The sequence below is a fragment of the Athene noctua genome, chromosome 1 (assembly GCF_965140245.1).
Source record: "Athene noctua chromosome 1, bAthNoc1.hap1.1, whole genome shotgun sequence".
NCBI lineage: Eukaryota > Metazoa > Chordata > Aves > Strigiformes > Strigidae > Athene > Athene noctua.
The window spans coordinates 124677988-124698503 of NC_134037.1; the positions used below are offsets into that span (position 1 = coordinate 124677988).

The 20516-nt window shown below is 40.0% G+C and overlaps 1 protein-coding gene across 4 annotated transcripts in view; it reads left to right on the plus strand.

Annotated features, from left to right (window-relative positions):
- The window catches only part of MACROD2 (mono-ADP ribosylhydrolase 2), an 890001-nt gene that overhangs the window by 826250 nt on the left and 43235 nt on the right, over nt 1-20516 (plus strand). For all 4 annotated transcript variants that reach the window (XM_074917676.1, XM_074917770.1, XM_074917932.1 and 1 more), the window contains 3 exons: nt 6947-7009; nt 10407-10475; nt 19985-20062. In XM_074917676.1, coding sequence (XP_074773777.1) covers nt 6947-7009; nt 10407-10475; nt 19985-20062 — 210 coding nt within the window. The remainder of the gene's footprint in view (nt 1-6946; nt 7010-10406; nt 10476-19984; nt 20063-20516) is intronic.

Below are 20516 nucleotides of genomic sequence, written 5' to 3' on the forward strand. Positions count from 1 at the left end.
GGACTGCCTGTAGGGCGCCTCAATTCTGCTCTGAGATCTGCCTCAGCCTGCTCTTCAACATGCATCAGCTCACATGAGTGATTTCTGTCTGCTTTTGTATACTATGATAATAGTGATAATACTTGTGCAGCACAGCATGTGTACTTTTTGCATCAAAATGTCAATTACATCTTTATCCCCTGTACAGGCTTCATATGATGTCTAGGGAGCAATGTCCATATTCTAGTTATGTTGGACAGTGCAAGCTTCCAGGAGATGTCTGCTTTCATCTGTTTCAAATAGTCGCACTTGCAGATTGTCAGAAATAGTGATGATCAGCATCTTTGGCAATGAAATTTTAGATGTCTCTTGCCAGGCACCTTTATTGCAAAATTGGAATCACACTGTGTGTCAGAGGGAAGAATTAGACCCAGTGAAAAACCAGCCCAGCACAACATTCCCAGCGATTGTAGAACCATAGAATGCTTTATGTTGGAAGGGACCTTAAAGGTCATCTAGTTACACCCCCCTGCCATGGGCAGGGACACCTTCCACTAGCCCAGGTTGCTCAAAGCCCCGTCCAGCCTGGCCTTGAACCCAGCCAGGGAGGGGGCAGCCACAGCTTCTCTGGGAAACCTGCTCCAGTGCCTCACCCACCCTCACAGTAGAGATTTATTCCCAATATCTAATCTAAACCTACCCTCCTTCAGCTTAAAACCATTACCCTTCTTCCTATCCCTACCCTCCCTGATAAAGAGTCTCTCCCCAGCTTTCCTGTAGCCCCCATTCAGTACTGGGAGGCAGCTATAAGGTCTCCCCAGAGCCTTCTCTTCTCCAGGCTGAACACCCCCAACTCTCTCAGCCTGTCCTCGCAGGGGAGGTTCTCCAGTCCTCCAGTATTTGTGGCCTCTTCTGGAGCCGCTCAAGCAGGTCCGTGTCCTTCTCATTTTGGGGCCCCAGAGCTGGACACAGCACTGCAGGGGGGTTCTCACGAGAATGAAGTAGAGGGGGAGAATCCCCTCCCTCGACCTGCTGCCCACACTTCTCTGGATGCAGCCCAGGACACGGTTGGCTTTCTGGGCTGTGAGCGCACATTCTGGCTCATAATGAGTTTTCCATCCACCGATACCCCCAAGTCCTTCTCTGCAGGGCTGCTCTCAATCCACTCCTCGCCCAGCCTGGATTTGTGATTGGGTTTGCCCTGACCCATGTGCAGGACCTTGCCCTTGGCCTTGTTGAACTTCATGGGGTTTGCACAGACCCACCCCTCCAGCCTGTTAAGGTCCCTCTGGATGGCAATGTTATATGTGAGGTGGGTTGGGACAAATCTGAGTGCTTGTGACTTCCAAGCACCTTATTTGATGCTGTAGCTGTTGTAGCCTGGTTCTTTCCTAGCCAGGAAAGGTATAATGAGTTGCTTGCCTTGTGATCCACGGACGACTGAGGCAAGGGGAACATGCCTAGTGACCTCAGAGGCTTTAGATTAGGCTTCTATATTTCTCAGGACGTTAAATAGGTAACATACAATAGCGTTATTTTTAACCTCTGAGATAATCCCCATGAGCTACAGTTTTCTCATTCTTTTCCCACACTCCTCGACAATCCCTGACAAAATGCTGCATGAAAATGAAAACCTGTTATTTATTATGCTGACAACTTCGCTAGGCTGGGTGCATTGATGGCAGCATATTCAGGTCTGCATCTGCAGTGAGGAAAATTGTTGAAGCATCAAAGAGGGAAGAAGTCTCATAACTCCATTAAACAATTACTGCAGATAACTCTTTACTAACCCTTCTTAAAATTTACCCCAAAGGGGTTATATACAAGTAGTGATTAAAACTGACCTAAATCGTAATTTAATTAAAAGAAATTAAAATGCAAACTGAAAATGTTCAGTAACCTCAGGCCACCACCCTAATGGTTCATTTTAATGCATTTGTAGTTCTACAATAATGGCCTTTGTGTGTATGTGCTGCTTAGTTTATGTCAAATATCATTTTGAATCTGGAATAGTCTGAAAATGATTGCAGGCTCTATGATCTTGAGTGTGTATATGGATATATGTGTGCTTTCTTCTCACATTTTAGGAGTTTCACTGAAGTCAGCATATCTACTCATGTGTGCAGAATGTAACAGCTGTAAGATCAAGGCCTGTATTTTTAATTTTCTCATTAATTAGTTTCCCTGTTATCCTAGAAGGACCTTCATATCATTAGCGTGATTACCGTGGCAATATTTTTGTGCCGTAAAAAAGATAATTCAGAACTGGAATCCTTTATCTGCCAGATCTTGGTTTGTATTTGCATTTGTCATTGAAGTGTGGCCCAGCTTGAAGAGACATTCTCAAGCCAGACCACGGGAAAAATGCACAGTCGCTGGCCACCCAGAGAACCAGAGGATGCACCCAGACTTGCATCGCAAGAGCCTTGCAGGGATGTAACAGGGTCAAACCTGGCACTCAAGGGATATGGTGTGTACAAAGACATGCAAGAGTGGCAAACGAGATGTAAGCCGGAGGCACTGTCTCTCCATCTCTTTTATTTCTACTCCAGGAAGGAGGAGGTTGTTTGAAAAAACCTTACTCTCTTGACACACAGATGATACATGTACAGCTTTCTCAGTAGTGAAAACAATTTTATATTAATAAAATCTGTGTTGGAGGGGTAGAAGTAGATTGGTTTGTACTGGTTATGCAGAATTTCTTCCTTTAACTAAAAATATGTTATCTGTAATTCTGTTTTCTTCTGGAAAATGGCTTTTTTTTTTCACTGATTTTTGAGGTGTCTTTTTGCACCGTTTTTTAAGATACTGACTTTTGCCTCAGCTCTAACTGCATCGCTGACTGCTTGTGAAGAAAGGTACTGCTGAAGAGGAGTAGGTGTATGAGTGAACCTGGCATTTATTCAGCTCTGAAATGGGAAGAGCCAAGGGCCAGCAGGCTATTAATATTTTTGATTTGCCATGTTTGTTTCAAGAATAGTGAAGGATGTAAAAAGCCATGTGCTTCCAGGGTCTCACAGGGAAAATGGGAAGAATACTAAAACCTGCTCTGGTGCTGCTGCTGAGAGTTTGTCCTCTGGACTTTTCGGAAGGATCTTGTCCCAGCTCTCTCCCATCTGACTGCTGGCTTATTATTTATCATATCATGTGCTTCATTTTGGGGCTGCTGCTGCAGCTGGGATATCACTGTGCATGCTAAATACCTCTCCTTAACGTAAAGTGGGCAGGCACTCACAGAGTATCCGGTTTTCTAGTTTAGTTAGAAGTGTCGCTTGCTCTGCCAGCTTGCTGAGTGTGCTGATTGATCACTGTTTAGCCTGTTTTCTACCAAATATAAATAAGGGTATATATCATCTGGGGGGTAATTTTCTTGCTGATCTCAAAGAAAAAGGCCAAGAGAAGAGAGCAAGCGCCTATCAGGCAGTAGTCAACTTGGCAAGAGAAAGCAAAATATATAGCCAGAAGTAGGTATTTTAGTGTCTGATGTGCTTATTTTGTTTGTACGGTGCTACTGTAATTCTCAAACTCCTGTTTTTTCAACTGACTGCCATGCCAGGGAAAAGAAACAGATGTTCCCATTTGTCTTGTGATGTGGCTCAAAATAATTTACATTTACTGGCCTAAAATGACACGACATGTCGTTCACCACTTTTGCTATCTCCTTTGGAGTGAGTGACAGATTGCTGTTCAATTACTAGTATAATAGAAAAGCAGATATTGTGAGGACAGCTTTCACCTAAAGGAAATTCAATCGCCAGTTGCTGCAATAGTTGAAAGAGAAGGATGGCAGATGCTGTAGAAGCCATCCAGTGGAAAAGACATTTTTATTATTAGTAATGTCATGGGAAGGACTCAAGGGAAATGCACTGGGTCTGGATTTTCTGCCTAGAGAAAAGGAGAGCCAGGGATGACTTAAAAATATGGTGAAAAACTAGCTTGCTACTCTTGTAAAATACATTTTCAGCTTTTTGCTTTGAGCATGTGCTGCTTAAAGTCTTTCCATTTGCTCTGCACCCAGCTCCAATGGAGAGCAGTAATTACAGAAATACTCTTCATCAGTAGAAGACACTTGGCAAAAGGCTCATTAGAAGTGTTTTTAAAAAAAACTGAAAGAACTGTTCGTCAAACACTTTGGGATTAGTCGCTTCTCCACCCCATAGTTTTCTTTCTTATCACTGTATTTATACTCTGCTTCTTCCCTTTCTCCTGAGACAAAGGATTCTCCAGGCCAAACAGAGCTTAACCCTTCCTTCTGCAAGTCATTTACTTGAGGATCACTTGTCCACTCTTAATTTTTTAGTGTTTTCTTTATCGAAGTCACTTGGCAGGCACAACACATACTTTCAATATGCTGATCGAGATTAATTTTCGTGCCACGATCCAGTCAGTCTGTTGGATTGGGTCAGAGTACAAGAGGTGAAGCTTTTGCTTAAAGTCTTTTACATTTTTCTTTCTAGAGAAACGAAATTAAGTGTTAGGTGGAAAACATGTTGAGAATCCAATATATAGTGCTGTAATTATCATTCTGTTATACCCGTTTTAAACAGTGAATCTCCAGTGAAATAATAGACTCAAGATTCAGAAAGCGTACTGATGAATACATGTTCTATCTGATAATCTGATGAATCAGATGATCATTTAAACTTTCTTTTGTAGTTTAAGTTTGCTCTGAGCAAGTGACTTTAACAAGACATGTAGTCCCTTGGTGATAAACATGAATGAATCCTTGAAATATCTGGTTTTAGACAAATAACCCATGGTTATAATCATACATATTGTAATGGATGTAGAAACAATATCGTCTGGAAAAGTAGTTTTATGTTCTGGATGCAGTAAGGTAATTGCTGAAATTATTTTTGGTGATGTATCAGTAGTTACCATTTATGCCTGACCTCCTTTTTCTGAATGTAAAGTCTTTCTACACAAAACAAAACATGTTGCACTTGGCCATAATGAAATTCTTTATGCTTTGGCACCACTTGTTTCGCAGTGATGCAATATTCTCTTTGGATCTGACCTAATGGTAAAGATTTTTCAAGTGTCACTGCACAGTTGTGTTATAGGATTGTCTGAACATACTGTTCCTTTCTGCAGCTCCTGAGCTAGGTGACTTTATCCTTTGAAATACATCCTGGTGATGCAAAGAGATTTTTTTCCTCATTTATTAATTGCTTGCTGCAAAGCTTGTGAAGTTGCAAGCCCATGTTTTAAAAGAAAAGGGGAGGGGGAGAGAAAAGTTTCTCTTCTAGTACAGCTAACTTTCTGGTTTGCGTGTGGTCTTCCTATTGTGTGTGGACAGGCAGAACACTGATTTTGAAAATAATACTTTTTGATTTCAAGCGGAGGAAGGAAAAACCCAGCTGGTTTTATCAAGCCATTTTGGTCATCCATGTAATGCAATTTTTTACAGGTTAGAGCTCAGTAATGTGCTAAGAAATCACTATAGCTAGTCATCCATTAAGGCTGGTTAAAACTGGTACAAAGAGTTTCCAAGCAGGCAGGAGGCCCGAGTCCCTGCTGATGGCCAGGAGCCGTTCCTTGCCCACCTCTCCCCTCTCAGGTGAGGTGTCAAACCCCTGCTCCATCTCCTCCTCCTGAGAGCAGCTCTGTGCAGGGTCAGCCTGGAAATACTTCTCCGCTAGTCCCATCTGCTGGATAAGTGGGAGAACGTCAAACCTCAGCCTTTTAAGTATTCGCTGAATGCGGCATACCACCAGATGTACATTTCCTGCTGAAAACCAGCACTTTCTCTGTTTTTCTTCCATCCACCTAATTGCATTTGGGCTACTGCTGTTCTCTTCAACAGACTCCTTGTGTTAAGTAAAAGTAAGGTGGTGGCACAAGGAACTTTAACCATGTTGCTTTAGAGAAGCTGTAATCAGAAAAACCCAGGAGCCAGAAAAGATCACAGCAAAAAAATATGTGTATCGTTATCAAGCCATTTACAGGCCTGGGAATGAATTTCCTTTCTCCCAGTGTATATGTTCAAGCAGTCAGTTTTTTAAATGCCTCATTAAGGCTGGTACTCAGCTGTTCTCACCGTCTATATCGCCATGCTGGAAAAGAGGGAGTGTAGCCATCGTATCTGATCCAGCATGCTGCACTGCAGCCTCTAATATTATTACGAAGCTAAAGGAGCCTTCTCCATTGTTGAAAATACAGACTTCCCGATATATTTCTAATTGGGCCAAGCACAGGTTAAGAGAGCTTGATCTTATGTCCACAGACATTCCCCAGGGTATTACTTTTCTCGGTGGTAGTTCGCTGTTTGCTACCTGCCTTCCAAAAGGGAGCTGGAGGGAAGAAAATGGATAAGGAATGTGAATGCAAAGTAGTGGAGAAAATTTGGAATGAACATGAATGTAAAAGGGGGAAAAATACTTTCAATCCTAGCAATCTTACTTTGGTTTATTTTGCTCTTTTCTTTGCAGTCATTTGTGATGGGTTTTTTATACTTTATGCTAAGTGTTGGTGTGCCTTTCGCTTTAAAATGAAGTTTGAGTGACTCTTCCTCTCCTGTTCTTACCTTTCATAAGCATTAAAGTAGGTTCTGCAAGTCAGAAACACAGCCACCTCAAGGATCTTGTGGGAATGTTACTGGAGGAAAATAACTAGAAAAAAATCTTTATAAAATACATGGACTAAGATCAAGCAACGATTTCATCTATTGCAAACAGTGTTTAGGGAAACGTGCCTTTATTTGGTACACAGTTATTTCCAGAGTGCCTATTGAGATAAAATCTTTAACCTCCCTTCCTCAACTTGAGATGTGAAAATGTGACTTTTAAATGTAACTGGTTGTGTTTGCAAGTTTTTTCATTTACCTTTATTTCTCTCCCCTTTCATCACAGCACCTTGCTGTAAATTAGCAGTTTGCACTGAATTGGTTCCAATTAATATTGCTGCTGCTGTTACCAATTAAAAAAAAGATCTATCATAAAGAATTTTTATGTGTTTTCCTTGATAGGTGGTAAAAGCACAGAGGAGAAGCAAAATGCTGAAGAAACTGAGGCCCAGAGCCGAGAAACAGGTTTGTGCCGAGTTTCTTAAAGGACTTTGTGAGGTTTTGTCCACCTTGGTGGAAAGTAACCTTAGTCAATGCCATTGACGGAGAGTGTTTGTACATTTTCACCAGATTAGCACAGGTCTTGGGCAATTCTCCCATTAGAGACTGCAACCCCATTCATTATGAATGAATGTATTGTAGTGGAAGAATGCAGACTTCCCTCTTTAGTTTACCAGCTCTACATTCTCCCTTTAAGGTGGACTACCTCTAGCTAATCCTCTAACTAGAAAAAAAAAAAATTTCCCTTACCTACAACAGAGTAGCCCTCTGCACAGAATAGAAAGGGGGGAAAAGAAAATTTGGAGAAGAAGGAAACAGACTTCCTTTGATGAAAACTGTACTTCTGAAGATTTTAAAGGGTATTTTCAAGTTTTAATAAATTGTCTACACAAGTCTCGGGGTTATGAAGATTTAAATCCTCACAGAAAGTTATTGCATATACTGCGCATGAATGTCAGAGTTCACAAGCAGTGGGTTTTGTAGATGGCATGCTTATAAATTATAGTCAGTTCAATATTTTAAAATACGTCACTCTGTTCACAACAGATTTTCTATTATTTTTTTTTGTTTATGGTTGTATTTTTCATCCTACCCAACTCTCTTCAACACAAAAGACAACTACAATTAATCCATTATCAAAAGAGCTGAAGTGACAATCAAAATGTCTGTAAATCCCCTTATTTCTTAAGGATTTCTTTTAGTGTAGTATTACATGTAACACAATGCTTTTTTTTTGTCTGGTTGGGGTTTTTTTTCCTCATTGTAGTGCAGGATGCTGCTTACACATACTTAATTCAGAGAGCATGAAACAGTTTTCTTCAGAATTTTTTTGTTTTAGTCAAAGTGGAAGATTGCTTTCAATATGTGGAAGATTGAGCTGAAGAAGGCCAGCCAGTAAATGCAGCAAAAAATATTTAAAAGACCTAGATTCTTGAGTTATCTGGTTTGCTTTCTGCATTGTGGATGTTTGCAGGTGAGGAATTCATTTGATGAGGGTCCTTCTTTTTGTCCTATGCACTGGGCACTGTGATGTGGAAGTGCAGCATTTCTCTCTGTGCTCCACAGGTCAGTCTTTGGCAACTAGATGTTAACAGCTGATGCTGTTCCCAAGTACTTGAAGTCCTTCTGTGTTCCATGTCCTCTTTATCACCTCTTCTTTATGTCCTTGCCTGGGGCAAGCAGTGGGAGGTGAAGCCTAGGCACACGGTATTACAAAATAAAAAAGATTGGACCTAAGCAAGCTTCGGATCTAGGTGCTTTATCCTACCCAAGATAACTATGCATTGATATTTTGTAAGCGCTGGAGGACAACCAGGTTTTCTTTCCTGGATTTTTCACTTTTATGCTAGTCATATTTTAAACAGGCAAAGGTGACCAGGGAGAAGGGAGGCATGAGTTTCTCTGTGTGAATCTAGAGTCTGTTTTGAATCTCTGACTAGGCGGGGGGATATCTTTGCCCAAGCAATATTGAACTTTTAACCGTACCAAATACTGCTTCGCTGCTAGCTCCCCTAAGAGCTAGTACTGCTAGGAGCTCCTAGCTCCAGCTGCGGAGGTGCCCGGTTATACTACTGTCTACAGATGCCAAATACAGCTCATTGTGCTTGTCAGCTATATTCACTCTGATGGGGTGTGTATTTCCCTGGTATTTAGATTTGCAAAACAGTTCGATTGAATGAGAGACATTTCATTTTTCCCAGGAGAATTAAGGAATATCTACTTCTCTGAATTATTACTTTGCTACTGGAGGTGTCTTAAATGCATTGCGTTTCTCCCAAACCCATCATTATGGCTTGTTGCGTTACGAGCTGTCAGAGCTGGTTTATCAGTCATGATGTACATTCTTTTGCTATCTCGTATTTGTAGTCATGTTTTGTTACTCTCATGAAGAGCGTCAGAGAAAAGATCCAGACATTTTAGGTCCCAGATCAAGAAAATGTCATACTTTAGGAACACATTTTAGGTACATGCCTAAAGATAGCATTGTGCCTACGCATAGTCCATGAATCACCTCCTCGGCCACAGGCACAGAGTGTTACAGGAAAAAATTATTTGGCTTAACGTTTATCCCTACTGGTTCACATAGTGACAAGAACAGAGAGGTGTACAATTACCTTGAGTCAGTTACATTCAGCTAATGAGTTGCTGCTGCTTTCCACTCCACTCATTGTGGAGACAAAACATCATCAGGAACTTTGAGATTGCTGCTTCTGAGCCTTTTCTTGGCAGTAGGAAATTACCTGATTTTCTAAGATACGTGGTTGTATGCCTAAAACATTTCTAATCACTATGAATGACCACTGTAAGGAGCAATCCCATCAAATGTTAAAGTTCTTATTTGTATTTATTAAACCAAAAGGCATAACCTTCATCCGACTGTGACAAATCAGAAATTATGTGAAAGAAAATGTGGGAGAAAAAATAGAGACAGTATTCTTACCCAGTCCATTACATGAAGATTTATATACTCTTATTATACAGTAATGAAAAAGCCAGTTTATAGTGTACAAAGACTGGCCTGAAATTTTTTTGCTATTACTGTATGGTTTTTTAAAGTCTGGCCTCCAGTCTATCATCAGTGAACTTCACAGTTAACACGTGGAAAAACAAAATGGCAGGTGGTTCAGAGCTCTTGTTTCAAGCTAGTTAAAAATACTTGATGACTATATTAGGAAAAAAATTTTCTCAGAATCATCAGAGGCAAGTCTTTTGAAAGAAATGAAAGGCTAGAAATAAAAACAAAGGCTTATAAAGGTTTTAGAACGATAAAAATTGCCAAGAAAAAGCAACAGTGAAAGTTTAAAAGCTCTGTTAAATACAGATAATAGTTTTATCTGTGGTAGTTTTACTTGCATGCTCTACCATTAAGAAACTCCAAGCCACAGTTTTTCAGGAACTTGGTAAATTTCAGGCCTGATTCATGAAAGCTTCTATTTTCAGGAAAGCATTTGGATGGAATCGTTTTGATTCCAATGGGATTCATGGACATGATTAAAGTTAAGAATGGCGTAATTGTTTTTTCTCAAAATAGATGGATTAATTGAAAAAAGGAATCTCAAAGCAAAGAGAAACACCAGCCTACCCATGAAGCTGATAGCTGTTCCTCTCTCTGTCTTATGAAAAATTGGAATATAGACTTGATCTGGTCGTATCGTAATGTAAGTTTAACCCTGGCTTCAGGAGGGCAATCAGACCAGTAATGACTGGCGAATGCAATGTGAATGGATGGATGTAAGCCAATTAAATCAAATTCAGGTCTAGTATCTTGCCTCAATAAGGCATAAGGCTTTTTTTCAGTAAAGTGGTTCATCAGTTTGCTGTCTAATGAATAACTTCTCTTTATTTTCCTTGGTTCTTACAGATGAGACGAAACCTTCAGCTGTAGCCAGCCTATCATCATCAGAAGAAACAGAGCTGAGTGAAGATAAAGGTACAGGTTGTAAATTGTGTTTCAAAATATCCAGTCCCAGGAGGACATTTCATAAAGCCTTATTTTCCTTTGTCTGGAAATTGCCAAAATCACAGTTAAACAATTCAGAAATAGGTAAATCCTTGGATTTTCATTTACAAAAGTCTTTGTAATGAAGTACTTGACACCAGCTGTTGTGCTGGTTGGAGAGATGCTGTGAATTCCTAAGTCCCCTTGTTATAGAGGTAATACTAAAATATCATATATGACATATCAGAAATAAGCCCAAAGCTTGGGCTTTCACTGGGGCAACTCACAGGCGTAAAGTTAAGCATGCACATGTATCTTGGCAATATTAGCTCCCTATTCAGCGCTCTCCTGACGGAAAAAGAAAAACACAATAGCTATAAACACATCAAGAGGAGACAGGAGGAGATGAAGTCATAACTGAGAAGGAGAAAGTAATGTTTATCTTGTGCAGACTGTGCTGGGCACTCAGATCATTTAGTTTGTGATAAATATTTAAAAGTGTCACGGGGCCAAATGACAGGGAGTTTAGGAAACAAGAAAGAGAGATGATCTAATTTAAATGTTTCAAGCTGAGATTCTTCCTGTGGAGCTGTTGGTTTACAGATAGGAACCAGTGCATAGACATACTGGTTTTGATACTCTTATAATATCACACTATTAATTGCTTTTGCCAGTCTACAGTTTTTGGCATTCTTGTGGGGCTACATCAGGAAAAAGCCTGAGTGATTTATAAAATGTTCGCTACTGGTAATTCAAAACAGGAGTTATGCTATCTATAATAAATACAGTCCATCAGTACAGCCTTCAAGAAAGACTAATAGAAAATTTTAATGCATTTTACTGAGATAACATAATTATTAACGTCCATTAACTTATTTATTTTAGAAGATTTAATGTTTAATTCAGCATCACTGCTTGACTCTTTTCTCATTTTTCTAGATAAGTGTGACAGGGTGTGAGATCTTGCCCTTTTGTTCCAAAGACACATGCTAGAGAGCCCACATACTTACCTGATTATAAGTTCAAAGCCTTCTGCAGGTTGATTTAAGTGCTCTCTTAACTGATTGATTGATTGATCCTGCAGGGGGAAAAAAAAGCCAAAAAACCACAAACCCTTGCTGGAGCACTGGCTTTTGCTTTTGATATCTTCACAGATTAAAGTCATGGCAAGTCTAGTGGAAGGCAGAAGTAGTGATGGATTCAGCCTCAGTATAGTTGGTCATTGCCTGCCATTCTTTTCTCTTTTTTTGCTGACATTTGAGCTGTTTATGTATCCTGTGTCTGTAAGATCCCCCATCAGATGTGTTTTTTATGTTTCGTAATGTGAGGGTCACGGTGAGGCTTTGGGTTTGAATTTTTTGGGAGGGCTGTCTGTGGACTTACTGAAGATTCCAACATTTTAGTGTTGCTTAGAGTGCTTGTTCCTGACTACGTAACCAGCGTCTTCTGATATGCTTTTCAGCGGCCATCTCAACATGTAACCACTCGAGTTTTTTGATGCATTGTATTAGTTCTCTCTTCTCAGGAAAGCAGCCATCTTGATACTGTAGGTCTTGCTTTTCCTACAATGTGCTAAGAGTATAGTGTTTTCCCCTCTTATCTTGAGAGGTTAACAGAAGAGATAGTGCCCTGAGAAATCCAAAGGGCAGTTTCTCTTTGATGTCCTACCTTTCCTCAAAAGTAAGATGGAAAGCATCTGGTAGGCAAAAAGGAGTGAGACCGAATCTCCTCCATATATTTTGATTGTAAACTCGTACAAGTAGAAAAAAAGGAATGGTGGGGAAAAGAACATGTTTGAGGGTTTGCCTGCTAGCTTTTTAAATGTGACCAAGAATTTTGAATGATGAGGCCGCCGTGCCCACCAGGCTGTGGTTTTAATCCTTATTTCCATTAGGAGATTTTCAACTTTTCAGATTCTAGATTTTGAGTTGTTTTAAAATTAATACTAGCTACCGCTCGGGAAATGGCACTTTTACAAAATCCTGGCATTTCTGAAAACACCTGCTGCTCCTGAAATAAATTTCAGCCTTCAATTTGTTTGCCCACTGAGTTAACACAGCTAAAACCTGCCAGGTTCTGGAACATACTCATTTCTGTAGTTTATCTTCAACTAAATGAACTGGATGCAAAGCATTTAAAGAAATGATGGTTTTCTAGTCCTTCCACTTAATTACTGTGAAAGGAGATTTGTGGCAAATAAGTCTAGGCTACATATTTCCAAAATGCATAGTTTAAATCACTCGGAATAGGAGGTTTCCAAGCCTTCTACGGAAGTACAGCAGTCTTTCAAATGTCAGTTCGGGTGAGTGTACCAAAACAAGTATTTTGACTCCAAGTAGAGTCAACTAGTGATTTTTCTGCTTATTTTTTCTCGTGTTTCTGGGATTAGAATGTAGCAAACACATTTAAATAGTTATTTATCACTCAAAAAATGCGGTGATACTCAAAACAGAGCACATGCATCTCTGCTACCATGAAGTTCTAGTATTTTTATCTTACCTGAGTCATCTTTATCAGTATTTTTTTAAGGAAAAGGGGAAGGATGGTAACATGAAAAGGGATGTTTCATGATAAGTGCATGGAACATTTCAAGAACCGTGTTTTGAGGGGTTCCAATTAAAATTACAACCTAAAGTGAGATTAAAAATCTTATAGTAATGTGAAAGTATATCTCTTCTGTTATTCACAGTAGAAGAGACACTGTCCAGAAAAAAAGGTCCATGGGCCCAGTTTACATGTCACCTTTGAGCAGACTGAATTTTTTGACTGCTCTGTCTGTCCTCAGGAAAAAAAAGAAAAAGCACCAAAACAGAAGAGTCCTATTCCAAGCATATCAAGATGTTTGATGTTATGCTGTGGAGGTATTGTCTTATTTCAGTCTGTGCCAAGTTTCTATTTCCACTGTCTGGAAATGCTGCAAAGAAATGTTGCGATTTTACCCTTGAAAACTTGCATGCATAACTATTAGCTCTTGGGGGAGAGCTGACATCTCTAGGCAGCACCTTCGTAGCGCTTCATTACTGTGCATATGGAAGTAGATCCTTTATATACAGCGTATTTCAAGTTAGAGATGCTTCTCTTTATGAAGTGTAAGGGCAGAACAAAGTGATTAAAGTCATTAATGTTTATGCAGCAGATAAAACACGTATCAGACAGGCTGCACTCAGTCTAGTGTGCCTGTCCATACAAGATTGTGCTGGGACTACAAACTAATTTTAAATGGACCGTATTGTATATAGCTGTGAATTGGTTTGAACCTGTGATTGATTCTTTTTTTTTTTTTTAAAAATGTGTGCATACGAATGAATGTGTGTGTGTGTGTGTGAGAGAGAGAGAGAGAGAGAGAGAGAGAGAGAGAGAGAGAGAGAAAGAGTATTCTGCATCTTCATCTCAGTTACCTGCCCTACCAATTACTATTTAACCTGATTTATTGATAGGGCTTTCTGGTAGAAAAATGAAAAAAAAGGAGCTGGATTTAGTACAGGTGACAAATGAACTCCCCATTATGCAATCATAGCAAAGTTTCTGTGCACAATATGCTGATTTTAATTCATTAGCACTTAATAAGAACTGAATTTTCATTTGAAGGTCAACTAAATTACATCATATGCTAATTAATTTTAAAAATAAAGTAGCAATTAATTATTTCCAGGTGTTCACCAAAGTCTGTGCTCCGGTGGGAGTGCCATTTAAAGCAAGTCACTATTTTTCTACATTCTCTGAAATGGAGTCAGATTCAGTCAGCTGGGGGGCTGATGGCAAAAGCAGAATTAGGTATATGCCTGGCTAGGGTCTAGCCCTAAAAACTCACTTTGTGCAACCCAGAATCCTTTAAGTATCCTGCCTGTAAAGCATAATGGATATAAAATTCCTGTTTGGCCAGCTGTAGTTCTCACCATGGAAAAATCTGATGTCCTAAAAACATAAATGATTGAGAAGAGATAAACTGAAAGATAGAGCATTTCAAATACAGGGGAGCTGTGCAAATCAACATAAATTAAACACTGATAAGTGGGTGAAAAAGATAGGCTGAAAGGCCAATATGTTCAAAAAGAGGTGTTTAAAATCAGCTCTTAAGTATATATTAAGACATCTAAATGAATGACCTGGTTTTCAGAAGTGCTGAGCACTCAGCAGCTACCAATGAAATGTTTTTACTTCACCCTTGGGCTATGATTAGACCTGGAAAATTTCAGCCTGAAAAATTTCAATTATAGGTAACTGAAAAAGAACCTTTTTAATGGAAGAGTTTCAACACCCTCAGCCGTAGCTGTGGCTCTTCATGCCAGCTACAGTGATAACATTTTTCTCTCCCTTGGTTAGGAGGGTTTTTATGAAAGCAAATTGTCTAACACAAGATAAATGGTGTGGTTTGGTTTTTTTCTAAACCATGTACATAACCATCGCCAGTGAACCAAGCACCTATTCTCCTAACACCTTGCATAATGTTCACTTTGAGCTGTACATAATGCAGGTTATTCACTTTTCCTTTTAATCTGACCTCTCTGTAGAGTTGTGCATCCAGACAGGGTCCAGCCCATGAACGACTCCAGAGATGTTTCTACTCTACCCTTCGCCAGTACAGGCAGCCCCAACAGCCAACACTAATCTGCTTGGCTGCTTTATTTCAATCCCACTTATTTTTAAAGATTAGCTGACCTGGAGCCATCCAGCTGTGCTCCTGTCAGTCTGATGCGAGCACCTTCTCCTTCCATTTGTCCCCCTCAACCCTTACCTTCAGCAGCGTGGCATCTTATCCTGGGAAGAGTCTAACTGAAGCAGCCAGATATTTCCCAGCTATTTCCTTTCCCAGTGCCCTATTCAACAGGCCCTGCCCCTGATGGCAGCAGCAGGATGCCCATGGTTATTGTACCAGCTGTGCCAAAATTTTTCTTGTGGACATAAGGTGAGGTTAGTGGAGATGCCAGCCTGTCAGCTCGAAGCACAATCGGGTGGGAGCATTACTTGGTGGACCCCATCTGTGGAGATGAACTGCCTGGTCTATTGAAAAAACATCTCTACAGGTTGTTGCACCTAAAAAGGTCTGTTTTACCAAGCCCTATAAACTTGGGCTCCAATAAATCTAGTCTGTCATAAAGACAGATTAAAATGAAATCTTGGTGGATATAAAAATAACATTTTAAAGTCAAAGCTCAAGAATATCTCCCTAACTTCTCATAAATCACCTTTTTATAGTACTTCATTTTAACACATTTTCCTCGGTTTATGAGGCAAAAGAATACCCTAATCATGTGGCAGCCTCCATGCACACCATTACCTGTAATTTTAGACGCCTGCCTGATTTCTTTCACTCTGGAAATATTCCAGTCATTTTTCACAGTATCATGCTTAAAAAATAAAATGCACTGAACCTGTTTCTTTCATAATGACCAGCTTTTTCCCTCTTTAATCTTCTTACAGCTCCCTAAAACATGGTGATTTATCTATGCTGTGTGCAGAACCCAGGTGTGTTGCACATTAGAAATGACTCAGTAAATAAACCATACAGAGAGTAGCTGGGGAAGTGAATTTTAAAAGATCATTAAAACCACTTAACATTCAGATCTTACCATTTCTCCTCTTCCTTAGCATTTGCAAAATTTTGTTTGAGTAGCGTTGCTTTATACAGTCAAAAAAAAGTATGAATGGCGTGGAAAAGCATGGGGGTTTGTGCAGCTTTTAGACAAAATAGTGTCTGATTATTAGCCAGAAGGGTAGGATTGATTATTGCAAGCTACACAGTTTTCTTGGAGCTAGATTCAACATACCGTTGATATATCGGAACAGTAGATATACTTGGGGAGTATTCCAATCAGCTTACTCAAAGTCCAGCTGTTTTCTTCACAGGTTGTTAAAGGTTGGGGAAGATTCCCAGGTGCATTCGACCATGCAGCCCCACAAAGCAGTTGTTTCAATACAATGGAGAGGTGCAGGGCCACGTGCGCCAGACATGAATACTGTCTTTGTGGCCACCAAGTAGAAGCAGGTTTGGAGGAACTAAGGGATGCTCAGAGTTCAGTGAGCACTGCGATGCTTGATGTGCAGTAGATCAAAGTGGCCTATCTTTGGTTCATTTATGTCATTAAATGTCATGTTTGGTTCATTCATGTGTGGTCAACGATGACATTAGGAACTGTACTCCAGTGTAGTATCAGAAACACTGATTATTTTCAGTCCTGCCCAGAGGAGTGTTAACTCTTACATTCCAAATTTGTGGTTACTCAAGGTAAATAGTGTCCAGCACATCTCATCAAAAAACTAAGTACACTATGCTGTGAAATAATATCCCGATTTGGATTCTCCAGTACGACTTAACAGATAAGTAGCTGTGTTAGGGGAAGACTAACACTGCTTTATGTTGTTTAAAAAAGTTCCCTAGCCAATTGGAGATGAATGAAGGCTTTAGGGGTGACTAGAGCTTTTGTGACCATGTAATCGTTATAGGACTGTGATACTGGCTTATGCCCCCTTGCATAAGGCTCTAAAGGGCTAAGCGAGCACAGAGGACCAGCTGAGCCCAAGGAATACCACTACCCTACTGAAAACTTGCACACAGAAAGTAGTATATCATCAGCATTTGTGGGATTCCCATCGCTGCTTGCCAGCTGAATTGGAGGTGGCACTGCTGCCTTGTATCCAATTTGGGAACGGCTTTTATTGACTGGTGCATTTGGTCTTACGCTTTTACTCTTGCTTGACTCAGATTTTCTGCATAAATCTGGGTTTATTCCTTTGCTTTATTTTATTCTTGCTAATCTGAAAAGTAAATCTGTCTTTGGACCTTTTGGCTTGAATATTTGATCTAATATTTGCATTTAAAAAGAAGAAATCTTTGACATGGTCCTGACCTTAAGGATTTTGAAACTCAGAATCTATGTACATATGCAAAGACTTATTTCTACTGCTGAAATAAGAGCAGCGGACTCTTACAGCTAGGCAGCAACTTCTGCCCATGTTCTGCTCTTTTCAGAAACATGCTTTACAAAAAATAATTTGTACAAAATTATCGCTACATATTGCCCAGGAAATTTTGGCATTCTGGGCAATTAAATTGTGTTTTTGAACGCTGGAATGATTAGAAAACTGTTTATGATAAAAATGAAAGTTTTAAGACAAAATTACAATCCTGTAAGAAGAAATTGAGCAGAACCAGCTATGGGACTGTATGAAGATGTGCCAGATAGCACAGAGGTGGTCTCTGGCTGTGGTGCCTAATGCTGATACCTAGCGCAGCTGTGGGGTCAGACTGCCAGCTGTGCCAAAGGCTGGAAGCAGCGACAGCTCCCCATGCTGTGTGATAACCGTAGTTTGCCATAAACTCCACGATGCTGCACCACAAACAGCAGCCTAATGGGGCACATACATCAGCCAAGCACGAGGCTCCTTAAACTCCATTTGTTATTATTGACCAAAGCGCGTAATTGTTCCTCTGATGCTGGGGATTGATTTTTGCATGAAATTGGAGTCATTCCTCATTCTAGGAGGAAAAGTGGCACCTGTGAACTGAGATTAAAGGCACAGATCTGGGAGTATGAAGTACTGTGCAATAGGTGTAGGATAAGATAGCTCTAAGGACCAGATAGGACAGAGCCACGTGCATCTCTGCCACCTGTAGCAGGTAATATCACTCTTTATCATTCCTTTTGGCTATTTGAAGGGCTACTTAAGGCTGAGGACTTGCAATTCCAGCTTTTCAGTACAGTTCCTTTTATGAACATGCAACTAAATCATACAGAAAAAGATAATATTAACTTAGGGTATGGGGCTACAGATGGTACAAATCTTGACTTGTTTGATATCCTGAAAACTTTGTCAAAAACTTCAGCAAAGCCAGAATTTCACTCAATGAGTTTAAAGTTCACCTCAAAAATTCCATACAGATTTTTAGTGCCATTCCCATTTATACCAAGAGGTCCTTCAACTCTCTTCTTGATTAAACTTGGAATTTGATGAAATTGTAATATTTGTTTTGCTCTGATTCAGGCTGATAGGGTAATCCCTTGTAACTCATAGCACAATGTGGCATCCTGGTATGAAAGGCCAGCACAGTGGTCCAGCTGATAGCACTGAGTAGAGTTTTAAGTCCACAGTAGGGTGAAATAAGTGCAGCAAGGGCAAATTTTAACAAATTGTACATCAGTGAGATATTCTGCTTTCAAACTTGGATTTATAAACTTATTGTCATGCCACGAAAGAAGTAAGAAGCTGTGCAGGTAATTAAATATTTGCCTTGGGGGATTATTTGCAGTTAATTAAAGCCACACACTTTCAGTACATACCTTTTCTACAGATTATTAAATTTGGATCGGATGTTAACAACCCAGCTTTCTCACTTATCCATCAGAGATTGTTCTGGGCAAGTTTCAAGAACAGATTTTTACAGGGGCATCCTTTGGTATGTTGTAAGATTTGCTCTGCTATATTGGAGAAAGGGACCTTCCAGAAGTAGAGCCGTAACAAGACTGTCATAGCGTAATTTATTATCATGCACCATAGATCTTTTGGCACTGTTACTTAAGTTTCTCATCTAGCAGCATTTTAAAAAGTGTTCCACTCTGGAATACACATAGTGATTATCTGTTACCGTTGTTATGACCTCAAGTGTACTTACCTCTGTAGTTCGCAGAATTGTCCAGTTAGATCAGCGGTATTTTTTAACAAGGCTCAAAGAGAGCTCTTTATCCAGTAAAAGCTGCATGTTATGCAGATGAGCAAAGCTAAAAGTGGTGGCTGTGTTGCTGTGATTTCCTGACTGCAGTGGAATGATGCATTTCTCCATCCCCACACAAAAACTGAGGAGTGGCAGCTGTCAGAAAATGTCATTTGGCACAATAAAATAATGCCCCGTGTTTGTGAAGGCTGCAGATAGCATAGCAACTGCACCTACATCATCTAATTTAAACCTCACTGTGCCACTGGTTCAGGGTACGGCTATGAGCATTTTGCTGGTCTCCCTCAAAAAGGAAAAGCAGCTTGGCCACAATAATGACCTTGGGAGTTCTGCCATCAAGTAAAATGAGGCTAGGATTTGCACTGGGATTTATAGGATTTAATGTTTGTCAAGCTTGTGGAAGTCCAACCATTAAAAGTGCTGGCATTGTTCTAAATAAATAAGGAATCACTTTATTTATCAAGTAGGTGGTCTGTGCTGTTTCTCATAGCTTTGTGCCACTCTGTTCATTAGAAATAAAATTCTCGGTAGCACTGCTGATTATTCTTATGTGTCCTTTCTTGCCAGCTCCTTGTTTAAGGTTTGTACTGCAGGCAAAAAACTGCTCAGTAAGTGTACGGATTTTGAAATCAATTTGAATAATTGAAACCCGTGAGGATACTTTCGTAGTATATAAGTCTGTAGTTAAACAGATAGGAAATCTGTCAGTGTCTCAGAATGCCAGATATGAAGCTAGCACCTAAGGGCTACCTGTGTCTGAAGTAACTAACAGACTTTTCCAGCATGAAAACCGCTGCAGGATTTGTTTGTTTGTTTGCTGTTTCCTCAGACTCCCTGAAAGACTCCAAAGGCACACAGGAGAATGACCCAGTGCATCCTGTGGGATGTAAGGAAGATCAAGCCGAAGGTAAAGTTTTGTATCAAAATTCTTTAGGACAGAGATAATGAACCAGTTGGGAACCTTAGTTCTTCCAGTTTCAGCATCCAGTGGTTTTCAGCCTGACCTCTTCTGCCTTAAAGAAACGCTGTTGGCTAGGAGAGGCTGAGTGCCAAGCAGTGGTGGTATGGTAATCTCTGGTGTTGCTGGAAAACACACATCTTCAAATATGTGTGTTTAACCATATTGATCCTGGGTATTATTATTGTTCTTTTTATTGTTGTTCTAAAAGCCTGTGGGGTGATTCTGTTCCTTCTGTTAAGTCGACTGTCAAGTGCCAGCACTTTGCAACACCTCCTATGAGAATCAGTGTGTCAAGGCTGAGCTACAGAAGAAAAAGAAAGTTGATTCAGGGTCAGTTTTCACCAGACATTTAACATACTTAATGCTTAGAGTTTTTTAAGTGATGTTTTCATATCTAAAG